General features: G+C 51.0%; 1 protein-coding gene across 1 annotated transcript in view; it reads left to right on the top strand.

The window, feature by feature from the left end:
- Positions 1-21,219, top strand: part of ITGA9 (integrin subunit alpha 9) — a 249,627-nt gene that overhangs the window by 111,886 nt on the left and 116,522 nt on the right. The window contains exons 14-15 of the mRNA XM_081105874.1: positions 11,245-11,394; positions 16,002-16,078. Coding sequence (XP_080962000.1) covers positions 11,245-11,394; positions 16,002-16,078 — 227 coding nt within the window. The remainder of the gene's footprint in view (positions 1-11,244; positions 11,395-16,001; positions 16,079-21,219) is intronic.

Below are 21,219 nucleotides of genomic sequence, written 5' to 3' on the forward strand. Positions count from 1 at the left end.
GTCCAATAAAGTCGCCCGTTCTTAAGAAGGATGATCTCAAGTTCAACAAAGTCTTCCTTTTTGGATGAATGTCCATTTCAGTGCATGCACATCTCAGTAAATGTTACTGAGTGTCTACTCTGTCCCATGAACGGTGCTAAAGGCTGGCTTCTGCCCCCAAAGAGTTCAGTCTAGTTTGGTGGTGGTCGTGGTGGTGATATGTCAACCAGTAAATGCCATGTGTTGCTTTAGATCTCATCTCAGAAGGACAAGGAATAGTGGGGACAGGAGGAGTACGCTATACCTGGGGGAATCAAGGAAGGATGAGCTGCAAGAAGAAGAGATTCAACTATAAAGAATGCTTGGGGGGAGGGGGGAGGGTAGGAGAGCAAGAAAGATGAGGACAGAGAGAGGGGATCCATTGGATCTAATAACACAGCATCTGTTGGTGACCTCGTCTAAACCAATGGGAACCGAGAGGCAGGAAGGAGAATGGAAGAGACCAAAGAGTGAAGAAGTATTGACGAAAGTCACAGGAATTTTAATGACCTTGTTTTAGTACCGCTTTGAGGGGAGCTCCATTCTTCACTTGTTAAGCAGCAGACCATTCCCAGCAGTCGCACTGGCTCATTTAGTCCCCAAGCGGAGCCTCTAGGCCCACTGTGTATTGAGTAACTTGCAAATCTTGTGGGGTTGGTATTTGGACTCCCTTCTTTATTTCCGTCACGGTTCAGGATTTTCACACACCACCAAGGTCTAGGGCAAGCATCTCAGCTTTCTGGATAGCCCCTCGGGGCTTGTGAAGCCACAGGCCTGCCCCAGGAAGGTCAGGGTTGTCTCCGTAAAAGGAGTGAACTCTACATGTGGCCCTGCGAGCCCAGTCTCTCTACCCTCTCCCTCCTAAGGCCTCACACAGGGAAACAGATGCTTTCATATAGCTGTCGGCACCGACGCAGCGCAGCTCGACCCCGGCCCGAAGTATCTATCCAGGCCCAAATTCTTAAAACCCCAGGGGCCCTGGGGTGATTTTGAGCCCAGACCTTGAACCTGTCATAAAATGTAATGGATGGTATATTTTTAACTGCTGAGACCAGTGAGTTCATATAACCGATGAAGACTGAAACAACATCATGATTCTTTTTGAAGTTTTTGAAGCGTATCTCGAAGCATTTTCAAAAACCGCAGGCTGGCCCGTCTCATCGTGTCCTTTCCCATTAAGACGAGTTCTTGACTGCTTTTGCACATGGGCCTCCTTGGCAGCTGAGAGAAACCTCGGGCCCCTTCTCAGAACGTTTCTGAGCGCATCACGATAAGATACGTAAAATTACACAGAAACCAGTCATATTGAAATTTGGCTCTCACAATGTTAAAAAGAAAGCCCACGTTTGTCATAGCGCAATATACCTGCTTTTTACTAATGATTAGAATTTTGAAGTGCCGAGGAACACACCCCATATTTCAAGGACTCTCCCACTGTAATACGATGTGAAAATCTCTCAGATTTCTGCTGCTGATGGAGTCACAGGTATTTCTAATAGTTCCGTGCTTGCTGCCTACATTTAGAATGAATGGAAATACTGAATTTCAGCTAGAGATTGATGAAAATAAAGAGGTACATTTTTTCTTTTTCTTTTTTTTTAAAATTAAATCTTTATTGTTCAGATTATTACATTTGTTCCTCTTTTTTCCCCCCCATAACTCCCCTCCTCCCAGTTCCCGCTCCACCCTCCGCCCTCACTCCCCACCCACTGTCCTCATCCATAGGTGCACGATTTTTGTCCAGTCTCTTCCCGCATCTCCCACACCCCTTTCCCCCCAAGAATGGTCAGTCCATTCCCTTTCTATGTCCCTGATTCTATTATAATCACCAGTTCATTCTGTTCATCAGATTATTTATTCACTTGATTCTTAGATTCACTTGTTGATAGATGCATATTTGTTGTTCATAATTTGTATCTTTACCTTTTTCTTCCTCTTCCTCTTCTTAAAGTATACCTTTCAGCATTTCATATAATCCTGGTTTGGTGGTGATGAACTCCTTTAGCTTTTCCTTATCTGTGAAGCTCTTTATCTGACCTTCAATTCTGAATGATAGCTTTGCTGGATAAAGTAATCTTGGTTGTAGGTTCTTGGTATTCATCACTTTGAATATTTCTTGCCACTCCCTTCTGGCCTGCAAAGTTTCTGTTGAGAAATCAGCTGACAGTCGTATGGGTATTCCCTTGTAGGTAACTGAGTTTCTTTCTCTTGCTGTTTTTAAAATTCTCTCTTTATCTTTTGCTCTTGGCATTTTAATTATGATGTGTCTTGGTGTGGTCCTCTTTGGATTCCTTTTGTTTGGGGTTCTCCGCGCTTCTTGGACCTGTAAGTCCATTTCTTTCACCAGGTGGGGAAAGTTTTCTGTCATTATTTCTTCAAATAGGTTTTCAATATCTTGCTCTCTCTCATCTTCTGGCACCCCTATAATTCTGATGTTGGTACGCTTGAAGCTGTGTCCCAGAGGCTCCTTACACTATCCTCGCATTTTTGGATTCTTTTTTCATTTTGCTTTTCCGGTTGGGTGTTTTTTGCTTCCTCGCATTTCAAATCATTGACTTGATTCTTGCGCTCCTCTGGTCTGCTGTTGGGAGTCTGTATAATATTCGTTATTTCAGTCCGTGTATGCTTAATTTCTAGTTGGTTCCCCAATATAACATCGAGGGTCTCATTAGTTTTCTTGTAGATCTCATTAAGTTTATTGGCGGCTTCTAAACAGTTCTTGAGAGACCTTAAAAGTGTGGTTCTGAACTCTATATCTTCCATTGGCAATTTTGTCCTGTTTCTTTGTCTCCGCATTTTGTTATGCTTCCTTGGTGCACCCCCTAGTGGTCTTTGTCGGCAGTCTTATAGTTAAACCTTGATTGTTGTAGCTAATACCAGGGAGGGTTTGACCTCCAGGCCAAGTGGCTATGAGAATCAGCTGTGTCTGCAGTGAGAGAACTTCTGTCCTCTAGGGAGGTGCTAATCTAGCCTTTGCCTAAGGCTATCTGGCAAATGCCTCTGTGCAGGGTTTGGGCGGGGCGGGTCACACAGGATCAACAGGGTGGGCCAGAGAGAGCAGTTATGGCGGCTCTCAGTCCTGTCCGCAGGGGCTCTGCCTCTCTGAGTCCCAGCACCCGCTGCAAACCTCGGAGAGAAAGCTGCACTCACTCTGACCAAAGCCAGACAGTCCCGCTTCTCCCGTTTGAGTCTGGGTCCCTAAAGACTCGCCCGTATCTGGAGCTCAGAGTCTGCGACTCCCTCCCGATTGAAAACGCCAACCGCGCCCTCCGCCGCCAGCCCGCTCTGCGCACTCCGCACCTCAGAATTTGACTTCCGCACTGTGCCTCCTCTGAGTGTCTGTATGCGTTTCTCTTTCCTCCTAGTTGTAGGACTTCCACTCAGCCAGCATTCCTGTGGTTCTGGGTGATGTCCGTTCCGTTTTTTAGTTTCACTTTTGAAGTAGTTGTTCAAGGCAGCAAACTCCGGTGTTAACCTATGCCGCCATCTTGGTTCCTCATCATTGATGTTTCTCGAGGTACATTTTTTCCCCTCTCCACCCAAGTCTTCAGACTCCCTGAATTCCAGGTTCATGATCTCTGGTTTAAGATACAATTTTGATTGAAAGTAGGAAAAAACGAACAACAACAACAACAACAACAAAAACACACAAGAGAGTCTATCGTTGATGCAATGTGCAGTAACGGATCATCGACCCTTTGGGGTTGAGTAGCTCATTGTCAGGTTTGTGGAAGCCCAAGTCCAGCCCATCCTCTCTGCGCCCCATCCTTTGTCAGACTCGGGGCCTGGTGTGCTAGACACAGAGGCGCTTTGTGAGCAGCTCTGAAAAGGCAAAAAATAAAAGGTTGTGCTTGAGGAGGCTGGGGCTGATCTGTGTAATCCGCCCCTGAGCCTGAAGACATATTCGTGGGGTGCTAGCCCTGTTCTTTCTGAAAATAAATAAAGGAAGGGCAGAGTAAAACTCTGAGTTGAAAGTAATGGAGAGTAATGGCCAGCATGATCGTCTGCGTGTAATCCTCATACTTCCCCAGTATTGACGTGGATCTGCTTGCATGGTGGTCACACCCGAGCTCTGGGTCGTCCCGGGCACTTTACCTGGCTTTTCTCACTTCTTTAAGGTACTGCAACCAGCAAGTCCAGCGTGGAATTTATTACGTGGTATCCCCAGAAGTGGAATCCGGAGGTGGGGGTTTCTGCCAGAGATTTCCTGGGGGAGTGGTGGCAGGAGGGAGGGGAGCGGAGTGGGGCAGGGAAAATGCTGGATCAGGATGTGGTCTCAGGAGCCCTCTAGCCTCAGCCTGGTCCCAGGAGGGAGCTCTGGGGCTGACGCCCCGCAGAGCTTAGTCACGCGGAGGCCCGGAGACGGGCTGTCGGACCCCTGCATCGGCCAGCTGGGGAGCGGGGCATGTATTCGTTTTCTCTACTGCTGTGTGAAAAATTGCAAATTTGGCAGCTTAAAGCAATACACATTTATTGCCTCACAGTTTCTGTGGGCCAGGAGTCTGGACACAGCCCAGCTAGGTCCCCTGCTCAGAGCATGAAAGCTACAATCCAGGTGTCAGCCGGGTCTCACCTGAGGCTTAGGGTCTTCTTTTAGGCTCTTTTGATGAAGTCAAGTTCAACTGATTGGGGGACCTTACTTACATCTACAAAATCCCTTCAGTGTTGCCACATAATGTAACATAATCACAGGAGTGACATCCGTCATATGTACAGCCCCTCCCACACTCGGGTAGGGGATGGATTACACAAAGGCATGGGCCATTGGGACTCATCTACGATTTCTGCCTACCACAGGGCATCACCTGGCAGGCATCTCTGGAGGCGACAGCTGCCATCAGCCAAGGGCAGGCCCCCCGAGAAGGTGGAGGATGTGAGCTGTTAGAAGCCAATGCCTGGAGCAGCTAGGGGAGGGATGCCCCAGCTGGTAAAGGGTATCTGGGCAGGGCACCGAGACTGCTACAGATGGGCATCTCCTGATAGCGACAGCTTGAGAAATAGAGGTCAAAGCTGATGTGGAATAAGCTGCCCTGAGAGTCTGATTTGTGCCCCTGGTGCCGCTGTGACCTCACAGTTTGGTGGTAGAGATGGGCACAAGGGCAGCTCATTACACAGTGCTCCACGCACTCGGTGCTGGTCACGCAGATCAGTCTGAGCAGCAGGGATAGTTGCCTGCAGACCAGCGTCCCCTGGGGGCCTGACAGGGTCACTTCTGAGGCCATTTGCATCTCTCCCAGGGGGAGGGTGGGATCCCCAGGGCTGTGGGAGGCATCCCTCCTCACCTGGTTCAAAGACTTCCCTGGCTAGAGCTTTCCTCGCTGATCCCTGCTGCATGCTCACGCCTTCATAGAGTCCAGGGGTGCAGAGGGGAGAGGGATGCTGGCTCTGTGGCCTTGGGGAGTGTCTTCACCTCTTCGGCTCTCAGTGTTGTCATCTCTATCGTGAAAGCTTTGCAGATGGCCACCGGGGCGTCCCTCGGGCATGCCAACGGGTTCTAGTTAGATGTTGAGCAACGGTGACTCTCCCTACCTCCAAGTGCACGTTTTATGTATATGGTGTATGTATATGTAAGTGTGGGTTTCTGCTATGACGGTTTTTGGTATCACTTAGTTACTGTGTGAGGTCAGGTTCCCTGGATGCAGAGCTTGGGACAGGGATTCACTTGCACAGGATTAATTGAGGGATGCTCTCAGGAGACGGGAATGAGGGGCGCAAGAAGCAGGGAGGAGCTGAGCAAGGGTGGCGTCTTAGCCAGGGCCAGCCCCAGCCTGAGCCCACAGGGAGCTCTGGGGCATGAAGTGCATGGCAGGGTTGTCCCAACTTCAGGCAAGGGGCACCCATTTGTACCCCACACCAGTCAGTCACAGCCAGTGGGTGGCTCCCATTTAACCAAGGACAGTTTTCTGTAGAAGAGGCAGTTGGGAGCTGGTGGCAACTGACGCGCAGCTGGGGGACGGTGCACCAGCCCCATCAAGGCCCTGTCCTTCTCCCTTCCCATCCCCGGGAGTCCTTCAGGTCACCTCTGGGGTTCTTAGTCCAAAGCTGACTTTAAAAGTTCATGACAGCCCCAATTGCCCACTGAGTGAATCAGGACCTTCACCTGGTTTCTGAGGTCCCGTGCCCTGGTGCCAGCCTGCCTTCCTGCCCTGCCCCTCACCCTATGATCTTGCCCCACAGACCCTTGTCAGGTGTGTGTGTGTGTGGGGGGGGGGTGATGATGATGATGGCAATGATGAGGATGATGCAGCTAACTTTCCTGTGTATGGGAGCTCTCCAAGGTGCTTGACATCTGTCATCTCTCATCTTCACAACAGTCACACAGCTTGGTTCTGTCCACCCATCTCCAATCTGAGAAAGCAGGTTCCAAGAGGTTAAGTGACCAATGTCACATGGTTTCTAAGCGATGCATCTGGGATGCGTCAGACCTAGGACTGTCTGGTGTCAAAGTCCCTCATCTCCACCTTGTCTGTTGCGCCCAGGCCTCAGACAAACAGTTGTCTGTTCACCTCGGCCCTCATTCCAGCCCCCCCACATCAGCCTGCGGAACTTCTAGTTGTTCTCCCAGGGCCACCTGCTATCCAGGGACTTGACACTCCACTCCTAGCCCCGTCTGGGTCAGAAGCAATTCCCTGTCATCAAGGTCCCTCCGTTCTTGAATGGGCACCTCTGCATCTTCTTGCTCACACCCTCCTGCCTGCACCTCTCCCTTCTCTTTGCTTCCCTCTGCCTAACATGATGCCTGGCTGAAGGCAACCCAGGTAAAGGTCCTCTGGAGGGTCAACCATCTCCCCCCCCCCATACACACACCTGTCATCCTGGGCCCTCACCTGAGTGCTGTGTTCTGTGGTGTCCTGGCCGCTGCTGCCACCCACCCCTCTTCAGACAAGAGGATGCTCAGAATTGTCCACAAGACACATGAGCGCAAGGCAGGGCTGAGGTCTGGCCCCGCAGCCAGTTACCACCAGGGAACTGGCTCGCCCACGCGAGCCCCGCATTTCCTCACTTCCCACGTTGCTCACGATGGAATGGCAGGGGTTCGGGCAGGGGTTCCAGGTGGGAAACATTCTCACAATAAAGGTATTCTTCGATGCTAAGATGGAGCCCAGCTTCCGAGACTTTTTAATTTCTGTAATTAAGTTTACTGGTTAGTACCATTATATAGGTTTCAAGTGTGCAGTTCTATGGTACATCGTCTGTATGTTACATCGGGGGCACGCCAGCTTTCCTGGTCCTTCTGGGAGCGTCTGTCTTCAGTGTTGTTTTTTCAGTACCAGAAATGCAGACTCCTCCGTTTGCTCTTAACAAATCTTCAAACTTATGGGCATTTTAAAATGCGTCCGTGACATTTTAACCGCCATTCTAATCACGCTGGCCATAGAGAGAAAGGAAAAGGCATGTCACTTCTGAAGATGTCTCATTTTTAGGCGTGCCAGCAAGGTGATCGTAGGAGAAACAGAGGTGGGTGTGGAGAGCAGAGAAATAGTGAGCAATGATACAGGGTGGAAGGGACACACACACACACACACACACACACACACACACAAATCACGTTTGGAAAACGAAAAAATACTGAGGCCTCTTTAAAAAAACGAACCAAACCAACACTTAGAGGTGGGTTTGTGTGTGTGTGTGTGTGTGTGTGTGTGTGTGTGTGTTTCTCCAAACCAACAATCTGGCTTCATGCCAGTGGCTTACTTGCTGGCCTTCTGTGTGACTTGCCCACTTAAAGTGAGGTCAGCCCCTTCCTGTTTGCATCTCGTGCCCACTGTAGCTGCTCAGTTAGCTCAGGAAGGTGAAAACCCTTCGTTTCTTGGAGAAGAGTGGCTGGGAGGCAGGTTCTCGATCACGGGGCTGGTCGGGGCCCAGGGCGCTCGGGTGCTGCTTAGTCAGGGTTGCGGAGTGAGGCCTGGCCTCTCGTCCTCCTGGGCGTTTCCCTCCAATAGCCGTGCGGAGCTCCCTGTGGCCAGGTGGCGGGGCCTTGTGATTTGATGCTGCTCGTACCCACCCGTCAAGGTTCCCTGGTCTGCAAGAGGGGTGGGTGGCAGCAGCGGCCAGGACACCACAGCACTCAGGTGAGGGCCCAGGATGACAGGTGTGTGTATTGGAGGGGGGCGGGGGTGAGAGGTGGTTGACCCTCCAGAGGAACTTCACCTGGGTTGCCTTCAGCCAGGTGACTCCAGCCTATACATCCCCTGAGATCTGGTCTCTGCTTCAGCCTCCTCTCCCCTCACTCCTGCCCACAAGCCCAACGTTCCCCCCTTTGGGGACCACATGCAATCTCCTGGACACCCCAGGCCACTTCTACCCTGCGAGGCCCTTCTATACCTCCCGTCTGCTCTCTAATAGCCTCCTGTCACATAACCGAGCCCGGGACACCTCCCCTGGGAAGCCTGCCAACCCTCCATCCAGAGCAGGTGTCCCTCCTTTGTGTCCCCAAAGCCGCCCTGCCCTTGTGCATGTGGCGCTGGATTGTCACTGCTCGCCTGTTTCTCCCGAAAGCCCTCCATCTCTGTGTCCCTCGGGCCCCGCCCGCTGCCTGGCACAAAGTGAGCACCCAGTAAACCTCACGAGGAACATATGTGAAGCTCCCTGTACAACCTCGGCCGCCGCAGACCCAGCCGCCAGCCGCGAGTTCTCCGGCCGGGCCCTTCAGTTTGCGAACCAGGAGCTCCCTGGCCTCTCAGCCTGCCGGGAGAAGTTGTATTCGACGTTAGAAGCTTCAGTTTGTAGTGGTGATTTTTTTTCCCCCCAGCAGTAAAACTTCAGCAATTACACTCTGTGCCAGAACCCCAAGCTCCTTCTCTCCCCTCGGGAGTTCCCCCGCTTAATTGCAGTGCCGAGCCCGGGGAAGCTGCCCGTCCCGAAATGAGGAGGAAACCACGAACTGTGGCCGCTGCTTTTCCTTGGTAGCTGGGAGGTGGGCTGTCCTATGGGGTGTTGGCTTGTTTCTAATTGCTGCCCCCACTTCGCCTCCGCCCAGGGCCCCGTGCGGTTTGCATCCCTTCTGCCAGAGCTACTGGGACGTGTAATAAGAAGCTGTTTTTCAGACTCTTAGTTAAAACAGGTTCGTGAGATCAGAGCCAGGGCACAGCCCCCCCAGCCCCGGATGTCAGAACTCATTCCAAATGAGCCAGCCCTGCCTGGAGTCTCCCTCACGGCAGGCGTGGCTGGAGTGGCTGGAGTGGCGGCACATTAGAAACATTAGGGTAATGTTAGAAACTAGAGTGGTTGGACCATCCATACTAATAAAAGGGTAATATGCTAATTAGACCAGACATCATTCCGAACGTCCTTCCTGACAAAGCCAGGGCCTGAGTGAAGCTGCCCAGGGTCCTGGGTGCCGGCAGCCGGCCTGGGCGAAGCAGTCCCAGATTGTAAGAGGGCTATCCAACTGCCAGTTTAGGCCCGATCCCCCTAAACTAGCAGTCAGACATCCCTTGAGGGGTCCCAGATTGTGAGAGGGTGCAGGCTGGGCTGAGGGACCCCACCACCCCCATGCATGAATTTCATGCACCGGGCCTCTCGTTTTAAAATAATATTCTGTGGACTTCAAGGAAAGTTGTGTTTTTTTGTTTTTGTTGCTAATTCTCACCCGAGGATATTTTTCCCATTGATTTTTTTTGAGAGTGGAAGGGAGGGAGGGGCATAGAGAGAAACATGGATGTGAGAGAGACACATGGATTGCTTGCCTCCCACACACACCCCGACCAAGGTGGGGGTCGAACCTGCAACCCAGGTACATACCCTTGCCCGGGAATCAAACCTGCAACACTTTGGTGGGTGGGCGACACTCTAACCACTGAGCAACACCAGCTAGGGCAAGTTGTTCAGCCTCAGGTTTTAAGAATCAGTCCGATTTCCCCACCTACTAGCTCAGGTCTCCTCTCACACCCTGAGTGGGCCACTCCCCACCCCCTGTCTCTCCCGTGAGTGGCGAGCAATGGGGACTCGGCTTCTTGGTGCCCTGCTCAGACTTGCTCTGCTCTCAACCTGGACACCTGCCTCCCACAGAGCATCCTGGCCCAGAAAGTAGGACTCCTACCCTTTCCTCCTCCTTGGACTCTAACTTGGGAGCCTGGGGGCACTCAGTCCGTGGGAGACAGGGACACCTTGTACAGAAAGGCCAGGAACTCCAGGGTTCAACAGCTGTGATTCAAAACCCCTGTTAGCCTTGGGCCCTGGGCACCTAGCCTTGCACCTTTATTTCCCTTTTATTGTACCACTAACGGCCTAGTGTACAAAATTTCTGCATGGGGGGGGGGGTGTCCCTCAGCCCAGCCTGTACTCTCTCCAATCCGGGACCCGTCAGGGGATGTCTGACTGCCAGTTTAGGTCGGGCCTAAACCGGCAGTCAGACATCCCTCTCACAATCCAGGACCGCTGATTCCTAACTGCTCACCTGCCTGCCTGCCTGCCTGATGCCCCTAACTGCTCCCCTGCTGGTCTGATCGCCCCTAACTGCCTCTGCCTCAGCCCCGCCACCGTGGCTTTGTCTGGAAGGACATCCAGAAGATGTCTGGTCTAATTAGCATATTACCCTTTTATTAGTATAGACGGAGGATAATGAGCCCTAGCTCACAGGGTTTGGGCGTGTCGCTCATCATTCTAGAATACCCAGCACCGTGCTTGGCCTCTCATAGGTGTCCACTGTATGTCTGCTTTCCTCTCTTCCCTGCCTCTGCTTTCCTTACGTGACTATCAACCTCGCATTCCCTTGGCTCCTAAAGTCCTTGGGCTCCCAGGGAAAGAACACAAGGCCCGAAGTCAGGCTTTTCTTCCAGCTCCATTGAGGACTAGCTCTGGGGAGAATCCGTATTTATCTCGACTCAGAGGCGCTTTGATCAGCCAGACAGCAGGGACGCGAGGGGCGAGCGCTGCAGGGCGCGGGCAGATGCTCCCCGCCCGCCCATGCTGCCAGCTCCAGGGATGTTTGGAAGATGAGTAAGGTAATGCCTTCCATATGCTCAGGAGACGGTGACTGCGCGCCATGCACGGTAGAGTGGAGGGGCCCCCGCTCATTAGCAGAGAGACCCTGGACAAGACCTTCATTGTTCTGGGCCGCAGTGACCCCATCACAAATGTGAAGACAGTGAAATCCCACCTCACAGCGGCGGTGGTGAGGGTCCCAAGGGGCAGGCCACGAGGAAGGCCTTTGTAAACCGTGAAACGCTCCGCACATGCCAGCCGGCTTCGCCGCTCACGGGTGTGTTGTGTTTATTGTTGCAGCGGAGGGTGCAGGACGTCATCAGCCCCATCGTGTTCGAAGCCGCCTACAGCCTGGGGCCGCATGTGAGCGGAGAGGAGGAGCGGGAGCTGCCGGCTCTGACACCCGTGCTGCGCTGGAAGAAGGGACAGAAGATCGCCCAGAAGAACCAGGTCAGAACCTCAAAGCCCACAACCGGGAGCCCAGGGGGCAGGTCTATGTGACAGGTCTATGTCCCCCTGGCTGCCTGGGTGACAGGATGGAGGCCAAGGCACACCCCCCTCTCTGGGCCTCCCTTTCCTCATCGGCAAACAGATGAAATTTGTGATTTGGGGTGTTGCTTCTCACAACCGCGTGGTTGGAACGCATTGAGGCTGTTCTCAGGCAGTTAGGAAACTATAATCCCTTAGAGGTCATGAGCTGACCCCCTGGCCCCTGAACTAGACTGTTTCCAGAGCTCAGATAGGCACATAGGGGCTCAATTCGTGTTTTACTGGTGGGGGAGCGAGTTGGGTGGAGAAGGGAGAACCTCGTCTTGCTAGAATTGGTGGTTGGATTAAAAATGCCCGACCCAGGTGTCTCTGGGAGCCAGCGCCCCTGAGTGCAGGGGGGCCACCCGCCCCGTGCGACGCTCATCGGATTCCACGATGTGCCGTTGGGTGGAGGAGCTTCTGAGTGATGTGGCCACACGAGGCCCGATGAGCCTGCGAGCTCACTGCACGCAGCAGCACTGGCCGGCCTGCCCTGAGCCATCTGAGATGTGCAGGGCTGACTACTGAGCAGGAAGCATGCAAGGACTCTGTGATGCCAGCTTGTTTTAAATCTTCCTTTAACACCCAACGTTGCCTCTGGCCCAGGGCCTGGGGAACGTCAGACAAAACTGCCTTTGGGGCTCAACCAGACTCCTGCACCGGGTGGGGGCCAAGCTGTGGAACCACCCGCCGGCCCACCCTCCACGGTTCTTCTGGCTGCGCTGAGCTTGGTGGGAAAGCACGCAGACCATTGGGCCACACTCTGCATATTAGAGTTGTACACAGAACCACAGAGAGGTGTTTGGGGTTCGAGATGTCCGGCCGGGTGTTCAGTTAAGTGGTGACTTTTTTTTAAAGGCATCCTCTTTTCCTCCCAATGTCTCTCCCATGTGGTCTTGGGTTGGGTTCCCTGGAAACAGAGCCCAAGACGGATTGGGGAGCATCTGGTCTAGTGAGGCTATGGGAGGAACTGTGAGGGAATGAGGGAAGGGGAAGGGACTGAGCGAGGATGTGGCTTCAGCTCAAGTCTAGCCTTGGCCCGAGGTGGGAAACTCTGGAGCATACATTACACCGAAGCTGTCCTCTGCTTGAGGCAAGGGGCTGGCCCTCGGCTGTTAGTCAGCCACTGGCTGGCCGCCAATGGGGGTGGTGGCGGAGTGGAACCCTCCGTGAAGGAGGCCCCCTCAGCTGAGGACAGGGCTCTGGAGAAGCATGCAGATGGGCGCCACTTGCTGCCCACACTCCCATCCGCTGGGGCTTTGGGGGGCAGCAGCTGGGAAGGGAACTGGGCAGGGCTCGCAGTGCCCACCACCCGTACACCCACAGCCTGTTGGCGACACCGCCCTTTTGAATGCTTGTTTTGAATTCAAACATGAACCTCTTTCAAAACACAAGTGCCCTGGAGGTGGCCGGTATCTCCTGCTGGTCACTGATACTTGGGGCAGGTTCTGGGAGATGGAGGGGAGAGACCAGGAGGACACTGGGGCTTAGGAGGGGGTGGGGCAGAGTTGGAGAGTTGGGGTGAAGGAGAGGCATGAAGAAGGCGAGGAGAAGAGGAGAGGAAAACAAGATAAAGAGGCGGGGCAGGAAGCTGATGACTTCACCTTGACCAAGGTGTAGAGCTTGGTGTCACCTCCCAACAGGAAGTCAGAGTTAATTTCTAGGTAACTAGTCCCTAGTCCTTGTATTACTCTGCTCTCAGAGGTGGAATCCCGCTGGCCTAATAAACCTGTGTTACAGGAGTGGTCCAAACTCAGGGCAATCATTCCAGGGTACAGGGTGCTTGTTATATCTCTGAAATGACCCCAGTGAGGTGCCATCTACTCTGTCCAGCATCTTGCTCCCCTGGGCTTACCTTCCCCCGGGGAACCCAGCTCTCATTGGCCAGATCCCTCAGTGGCTCGGAGCAGGTCTTCAGGGAAGAGCATCTCACAGCCCCTCCCGGCATCTTTGGAGTTAAGCATCCTCGTCAAAGCCGGGGACAGAGACAGATCAGTATGAAAATGGTATTTTTGGGCACTTCTGGTGCGAGATGGTCGGCCAAGCATAGGTATTTATGTCTGTGCTTTCTGAGACCCATTGGGATGAGTATGAATGAGTGAATCCGAACAGGGAGGTGAAGGAATACTGCAGGGGGAGGGGCATCAGTCAGTGAGGAAGTCTGTCATTTTTTTTAGTGAGTAAATAAGATGGGAGCGTGTCGGTGGGTGAACCTTGCACCACACACAGAGGCTGGGTGCCTGTCGACCCACCTGTGCACCCAGCGAGGCTACAGCCACGGCCAGGCCAGTAGGATGGGGCTGAAAGCAGGGAAGGGCTGTTGAGTGAAGGTTGGTATGTGGAAGGGTTGACTTTCCACCCCTCCCCTTGCCCCCACATGCAGAATAGCAACAACCAGGCATTTTCTTTTCTAAAGAACTGAATCCGGAGTGGCTCAGTTGGTTGAGCGTCGTCCCATGCACTAAAAGGTTGCCAGTTTGATCCCCGGTTGGGGAGGATACGGAAGGCAATTGATCAATCTTTCCCAATTACCACCCCCCTCCCCCGCTTTCCTCTCTCTCCTTCTCCCTTCCTCTCTCTAAGCATGTCCTCAGGTGAGGCTTTAATAAAAAAACAAAACCAGAATTGAATAAACTGCTTGCGAGATAGTGTGGTTTCCCAGAGGATCAGCCTTACTTCTGGCATTTCTCCAAAGGCATGTGCTAGCTTCCGCTCCCACCATCCGCCCAAACACTCCCTCAGTTTCCAACCCGCCCTGTTACCTGTTCTTAAATATGAATGAACAACCAAGGAAACCTGAGATTGGGGAGAAATGTTATAGGAAAGAAATAAACCTGCAGAATAACTGATTAGAAGGAAAGAAACTATTTAGGGAATAGAAGTGATTATACAAAATTTAAAACCAACCTAAACGCTATGTAATACACATAAAGAGATTTAAGAATATATTCTACCCAGAGAATAAGGAAAGCGTTCTTGAAAATGAATAATATGGTTGCAGAGCCGAAAATGTAGTAGAAGGATTAGAAGACAGTGGTTATAGGATGGAGTGTAAATGTCATTAAATTTGACTGTATAGAGGTAAAATTAGAATTACAGAAGTTCTCTCAATATCTTAATGTTCTACATTGGTGAGCCAAGAGGTATTGTAAAACTTGGTGAAACAAGAGATAGTTGTTTATTCCTTAAAACTGCAGAGGCCACCAGCAGAGCAGTGCTGCTCAAAGTGGGCACTTGGGATCTTCTGAGAAATGAACGTTCTCGGGCCCCACCCCAGACCCATTGGATTAGATGTTCATGGGTGTGTCCCAGCAACCTGTGTTTTAACCAGCTGAGCAGGTAATTCTGCTGCAGTCATACTTGAGAATCACTGCAGTGGAGTCGCTAAGGGTAATGATTTGCCTGTTAAAATTAGGAAGGGTGGGTGGGAGGGTCCATTGCGGAAGTGAGATAACTTGTCTGTCCTGGCAGGAATTCTCTCCGATAATGTCCAAATCTGATCAATCAAGAAGTGGTAGCACCCGCATATTTTTTTTAGAGATAAGGACATAATCACCAAATGAAACACAAAGTGGACATGGATAATACTGGTTGACCCTGGAGAGCAGGACTCAATAGGGAGGGATTCGGGGGGGCGAAGGGGGAGGGGGTGTCATTATTTTCGTTTTAACCAGGCGATTCTTTGGTTGAAATTAAAATGCAAGGAAAATACTGGGAAGATTGTCCGGGAGCCTGAGAAAAATTGTGGGAGAGTGAGCCTTGCTTATTCTCCTTCTCCTGATTAATACTTTTGTTTAAGATAATTTAATGACCTTCCTCCATGTGTCTTCCAGATGTTGGCTCAGTTGGAGGGGAAGAAAGATTCTGAGAGGGAGCGCGAGGCCCAGCCCAGGAAGCAGAGCAGAGTTTTAACCTCTGCATACCTGTGTGGTAGCTCCGCACAGAGCGCCTCACCTCTTTTATCGAAGCTCTTTAAGTCACGTGGCCAGATAACGTTAGGACCTAAATGCCTTATGTTCTTCAACTAAAAGGTGTCGAGTCCGCATTGGATTGTGGATGGTGTGGATTAAGTCATGGCAGCCCTGTAGAGTCAGGGTCTGCCCCCAGGGACGGTCTCAAATAGAGATTTGCTGGCTCCCCAACATGGTAAACAGAGGGGAATGAGCAGACAATCATCTGAGGATTCCTGACTCAGCTGTTATTCACTCACACCTGAGGGCCGTAGAGAGATTCTCAAAGGTGGGAAGGACTCTACCTTGTACCCTTGTTGAGCAAACTACTCAAAGAAGCCCTCGAACAGACTGAAGAGGAGTCCAGGAAGGAATACCCTCAGCAGGCCAGACCACGCTGATGTGGGTTTCCCTGGAGCCTGAGAAGGAGCCCTCCCCGAGCTGGGAGCTGGCTTCCGGGGCGTCGAGGGCTTGAAAGGCTCACGGCAGAATTTCGGCTGGTCGGGGAGAAGGTATGGGGCTGTTACTCACTTACTTGCCACTAACTCCTGTTCCAACCCTCCTGTGTGTCTCTCACAGACCGTTTTCGAAAGGAATTGCCGTTCGGAGGACTGTGCCGCTGACCTGCAGCTTCAGGGTCAATTGTTGCTGTCCAGGTAAGTCAGTGCTCCTTTCGCAACATTGTTCTGGAAAGTTCCTTTGTCTTGACTCCAGGCCCAAAGCCTCAATGTGCAGATTTCCGCCCCATCAAAGAGGATAAATAGAAGTGGTGGGTTGTAATGCTATTTTGTGGTTTAAAAAAAAATGTATGTTATACAATAGTTTTAACAACAGCTATTATTTGGGGAGGGAGGAGGAGGAGTTTGGTTTTTGTTTGCAATTCCACATATCTCACAATTTAGCCTGTATTTCTAATTTCTGTGAGTACTCGTGTTTGTGTGTGTGTGTGTGGATGGGGGGGGCAGATATTTTCTGTTTACTTGCTGTATTAAGTTGAACCATATGAAGTTGCCAATATTTAACTGTTTGGGACAACTCCTGTGATTGGACCGATCATTATATAAAGGTTCTTTTTCCTACCCGCCTCCCCTCACTTGGCAGTGGCGTCTGCTTTAACAACAATCAGTGGTTCTGTGGCAGGAGGGGGGCAGGCTGTCCTGGTCCAAGTGAGCAGCCAGTCTCTGTTGTTTCAGGGTTTCCTCCCACAGTCCCCGAGTCCCCCAGGCTAGAGGTGAACCGCACACAGCCTCCAGCTTCCTCTTCGCCAACCCTGCATTTCTGACTTCTCCGAGGATGAAGGCGCTGGCCTTGAATCCCTTAGCCACACTTCAGAGAATGGTTTCCTTTCCAGACAGTTCCTTCTGAAAGATTGCTTTAGCCTTGGGGCCAGAAAGCCCTTCCATATGATTTATGACCATTTCTCAAAAATCATCCTCCGCTTTGATAGTTGTTCTCTGCAATGCCGTACCGTGTCCTTTATTTGAATCTGTGAGAGTTAAGTGTGGGTGGAATGAAATATCCCCTCATGAACCAGTGAATGCACTAGGACAGTTATGATGATAAATGTATTATTCATCAAAGGAAAGAAATACTGAGATTCTTTGCCTTTTGTTTGCATTTATTGGGCGAAAGGTGATGTAATCCCCCAACACACACACACACACACACACACACACAAATACTCCCCTGAACCGCTTAAATATTAATTAGCATTACTTTGACCTACGACAAGAGTGATAGATTAAAGTACCACATGCTTTGCCAAACTTAGACAATTACTTCAACCTGATAACGCGGGTCTTGGAAATTTTTAACATTATTAAGAAGGACCTCCTCTGATTATTAAAGAAACCAAATCTAAAGAAGCTTTCATAACTTATCAGGTCATTACGTTTAGTTTTAAATAGGTCTTCCAAAAAGTGTTTTAGGGAAAAAGTAACAGGAAACAAAATATAGGGACTTGTTTTGTTTTGAGGCAGACTGTAAATGTTGGACATTTAGTTTGGATTATAGAGAACTTCCTGTGGTGGGGGAAGGCTCACTTGTTCCAAGGTAAAATATTAGGAAAGTCTGGATGTTCTTGCTGCCCAGTAATGAATGATCAAATCTCTATTGAATTGTGTTTTTCATATATTACCATGTAAAACCCAAGACTGGTGATCAGTAAGGTACCTTATGCCTAAAGCTGCCTCCACTTCCACAACTTTGCCTCTTCAAAGTGTTGGTCTGAACCAGTTCTGCTCTGCGGGTCCAGTCATCAATAATGTATCAGCTAGCGGTAGCCACCGAATATGCTGCATAACAAACCACCTCAAAACTCAGTGGTTTGAAACAGCAGTCACTTATTCTCAAGGTTCTGCAGGTCAGCTGAGGGTTGGCTGGATTCAGCTGGATCTTGGCTGACTTGCTCATGCATCTGCGGTTCAGCAGACAGGGGGGTTGACCTCAGCCAGACATAGGTGACCCAGGCCAGCTCTGTGTCATGTGTCTTTCATTGTCCTGTAGGGACCAGTGGGCTGGCCTGGGCTTATTCTTCTCCTGACATGGCAACGGTGCTGGAGGGCAAGCAGAAACATTCCACACCTCTTGAGACCTGGGCTCAGAACTGTGCATCCTTACCTCAACCTCACCCTATTGGTCACCATGAGTCCATGGCCAAACTCAAAGTCATGGGACAGGAAAGTATGCTCTGAGCCTTTAGTGAGAGGAACTGAAGAGGCACACAGCCAAGGGCACAAGAATAGAAGGGATGGAGAATTGGGACCAGTAATGCTATCTTCCCTAGCACGTAAGGAAACCTGGTGCTGGGGGCACCACCTGCTCAGTGCTTCAGAGAGCTGAATGGGTCATTACAGGGCCATGGAGCAGCTTCCAAGAAGAGGAAGTAAGGGGAATGAGGAGGAGCCAGGCATCCTGGGGGGAAGGGAGAGAGGAAGAAGGAGAGAGGAAGGCAGGGAAGCAGAAGAGACGGAGGGAGAAGGAGAGAGAGGAGAGAAGATAGAGAGAGGGGGAGAATGAGAGGATGGTATGGATCATGTGGTCCTCTGTTCCACTCAGTGAAAGTATGTTCCAGCTGGAATGTGGAGTCAGCTACTCTCCATCCATCTTAGTTCCTTCATCCCTGGCTCAGGTCCACAGAGTGGCCTTTGTCTCGGTGCAGGAGCACCCTTGGCGGGGCGGGGCTTATGAGAGATGTGTTGATTTCCACCACGGTGCCTCCCCAAGGGCCGTTTGGACACATTTTTTGCCTTTCGTGCTGTCTTTAGAACCTAGCTCTCATGTTCACTGTGACTTACAGTACTGAAAAGTTGAAGCAAAGGGGCAGTGGATAAGATCCCCCCAATGAGTGGTAGACGGTACAGTACAAGGTATTGTATGTAACTGGAAGCAGCCAAATTCCCACCAGACGGAGGAGCCGTTGTCTTGGGAAGACCGAGGGAAAGACATCCCGAGTGATTGGGTGACCAGAAGGCCCGGGATCGAGCCAGGAAAGGCTCTCTGTGACTGTGGATGTTTTTATTTTTCTCTCCAGAGAGTATGAATTCTGGCTGGCCTGTTGTCTCCTAAAGCAATCAACTCTTTAATTAAAAGTTCACGATCGTTAATGGTCTTGAGTCCAGTTCCAAAACATGCCATATCCAGCAACGCCCAGGAATAGGGATGAAGCTGTACAGGTAGTTTTTATTAAACAGGACTGAAATTTCCATTTGTAAAATGATGCCGCGACATTTTGTTTTGTCTGTCTGGATACTCACAGTTCCTAAGAATGCATCACGTGCGATTAGGATAAAGAAAAAGAAATATAGACTATGACAGTGGAGCTAAAAAAAAAATTTCTTTTTTGATGCCTCCCATAGGAGACCAGTGGAACGTTTCAGTGCCTTCTGGCTAGCCAACTACAATAATGAAAGCACCCTTAGGGGCGGTGAAAAGACACGGTAGAATATTTATGTCCTTAGAAGAACCGTCTAGCGGCCACATATAATGGTCCTATGGTTATAGCCTTACTAATGCTATTATCGCGGTCAGGGTGGGGGAGTCGAGTGAATTTCCCAGAACCCTTGCCCGGTAGTTGGGTAGCTTTGTCCACGAAAGACCGGCCTTCGAGAGGAGGATCACTGAGCTCAGAGAGCTCTTCAGAATTTGAAACAAATTGTTCTCCGTCTCAAAAGTGGCAAAGTAGCCAGAATCGCTAACTGCATCGTGTGGGGTAGAAGTTGTCTTGTTTTATGAAGGGGAAGAGACCCCTGTTCACTGAGCACCTACGTGCACTCGGTACCCTATAGGGTCCTCAGTATCCATAAACACCCTGTGTGTCTTACCAGCTGTGCAGCCTTGGGCAAGCTGCTTAACCTCTCTGGGCCTCTTTTTCCTCATCTGTAGAGTGGGAGAAAGAAGAGCAGCCCCTTATAAAGTGAGGGTGGGGGGAGGCGGGATTAAAGCTGGAAATGTCCATCTCGCCATTGCTGTTGGGTTCTGATAGCAGCTGGTTCTAGACCAGAAGTACCAAGGCTGGGGACCTTGGGGGGAAAGTCCTCTCCTGTGTGAGTAGCCTCAGTGCAGAGGGGAGGTTGATGGCCCCTGATGTGCTGACTGACCTGTGGGGACCTGCTCCGTGGCTTTTCTCTCTGGAGATGTTGGCCGCCAGTCCTGTCCTGTTAATGGTGGTCCCTGCAGGAGTCATTGCATTCTGAATCCATGTAGGTTGAATTTTCCTCACCTTGGAGGGTCTCAGATTTGACCATGTGCTTGTGGGCTGTCATATTAAGAGTTTCCTTGGTCAGCTGGTGTGGCTCAGTGGTTGAGCATCGGCCTATGAACAAGGAGGTCACGGTTCGATTCCCCATCAGGGCACATGCCTGGATTGTGGGCTTGATCCCCAGTGTGCGGCATGCAGGAAGCAGGCGATCGATGGCTCTCTCTCATTGATGTTTCTCTCTCTCTCTCTCTCTCTCTCTCTCTCTCTCTCTCTCTCTCTCATCTCTCTCTCTCTCTCTCTCTCTCTCTCTCTCTCTCCCTTCATCTCTGATATCAATAAAAAATTTTTTTTATTATTATTATTATTAAAAGAAAGAAGGAAGGTGAGAGGGAACTGATCAGAAACCTTGCCAGAATATTAGCCATGTGATTTATTTATTTCTTCATTTCTTCACTTTCTGCTCCAGATCTGGCGGGGGATTGGGGGGGTGGGGGGCGGGGGGCGAGGGGAAGCAAAAGAAGTTTGTTGATTGGAGGCAGCTGGCTTTTGTAATTGCTGCTACATCCACTTTCTCAAAGAATCTCAGTTGATGAGTTTATTCTGGAATTTCCAACAAGAGTGTTATATCACCTTTTGACACCAAGACTTTCTCCCATGAACTTCCTGGGAATGCTTTCTCCCCACGTTTTGCCAACCAGCCAACACTCTTCCATGGTCTGCATCTTGTTCCTTTTCCCCTTCCTTACCAGGCAGAGCCACGCATTGCCCACACAGCGAAGGGCATTTGGCTTGAGAGCAAACCCAGGAGCCAAGCCCGGGGCTGGGAGCTGTGTCCCGTTTTCCCGAGGACAGCAGCTGAGGGCTGTGTCCACAGGGCGTAGGAGGCAGAGAGGATAAGACCTCTGACCCCTCCGTCATCCTGGGAGGGACCTGGGTGGAGCTGAGCCACACAGCTGTGTTTGTTTGGAGCCCTGGCTCCAGCTCCGCCCGGGGATGAGCACAGATGCTGACTGTGTGGCTCTGAGACACGCGTCCATGGTCCTACAGAGGAACTCAGGCAGGACGAACCAGGCCCAGCTCACGGGTTCCTCGTGGCTG

The sequence above is a fragment of the Myotis nattereri genome (assembly GCF_964212035.1).
Source record: "Myotis nattereri genome assembly, chromosome: 14".
Lineage (NCBI taxonomy): Eukaryota > Metazoa > Chordata > Mammalia > Chiroptera > Vespertilionidae > Myotis > Myotis nattereri.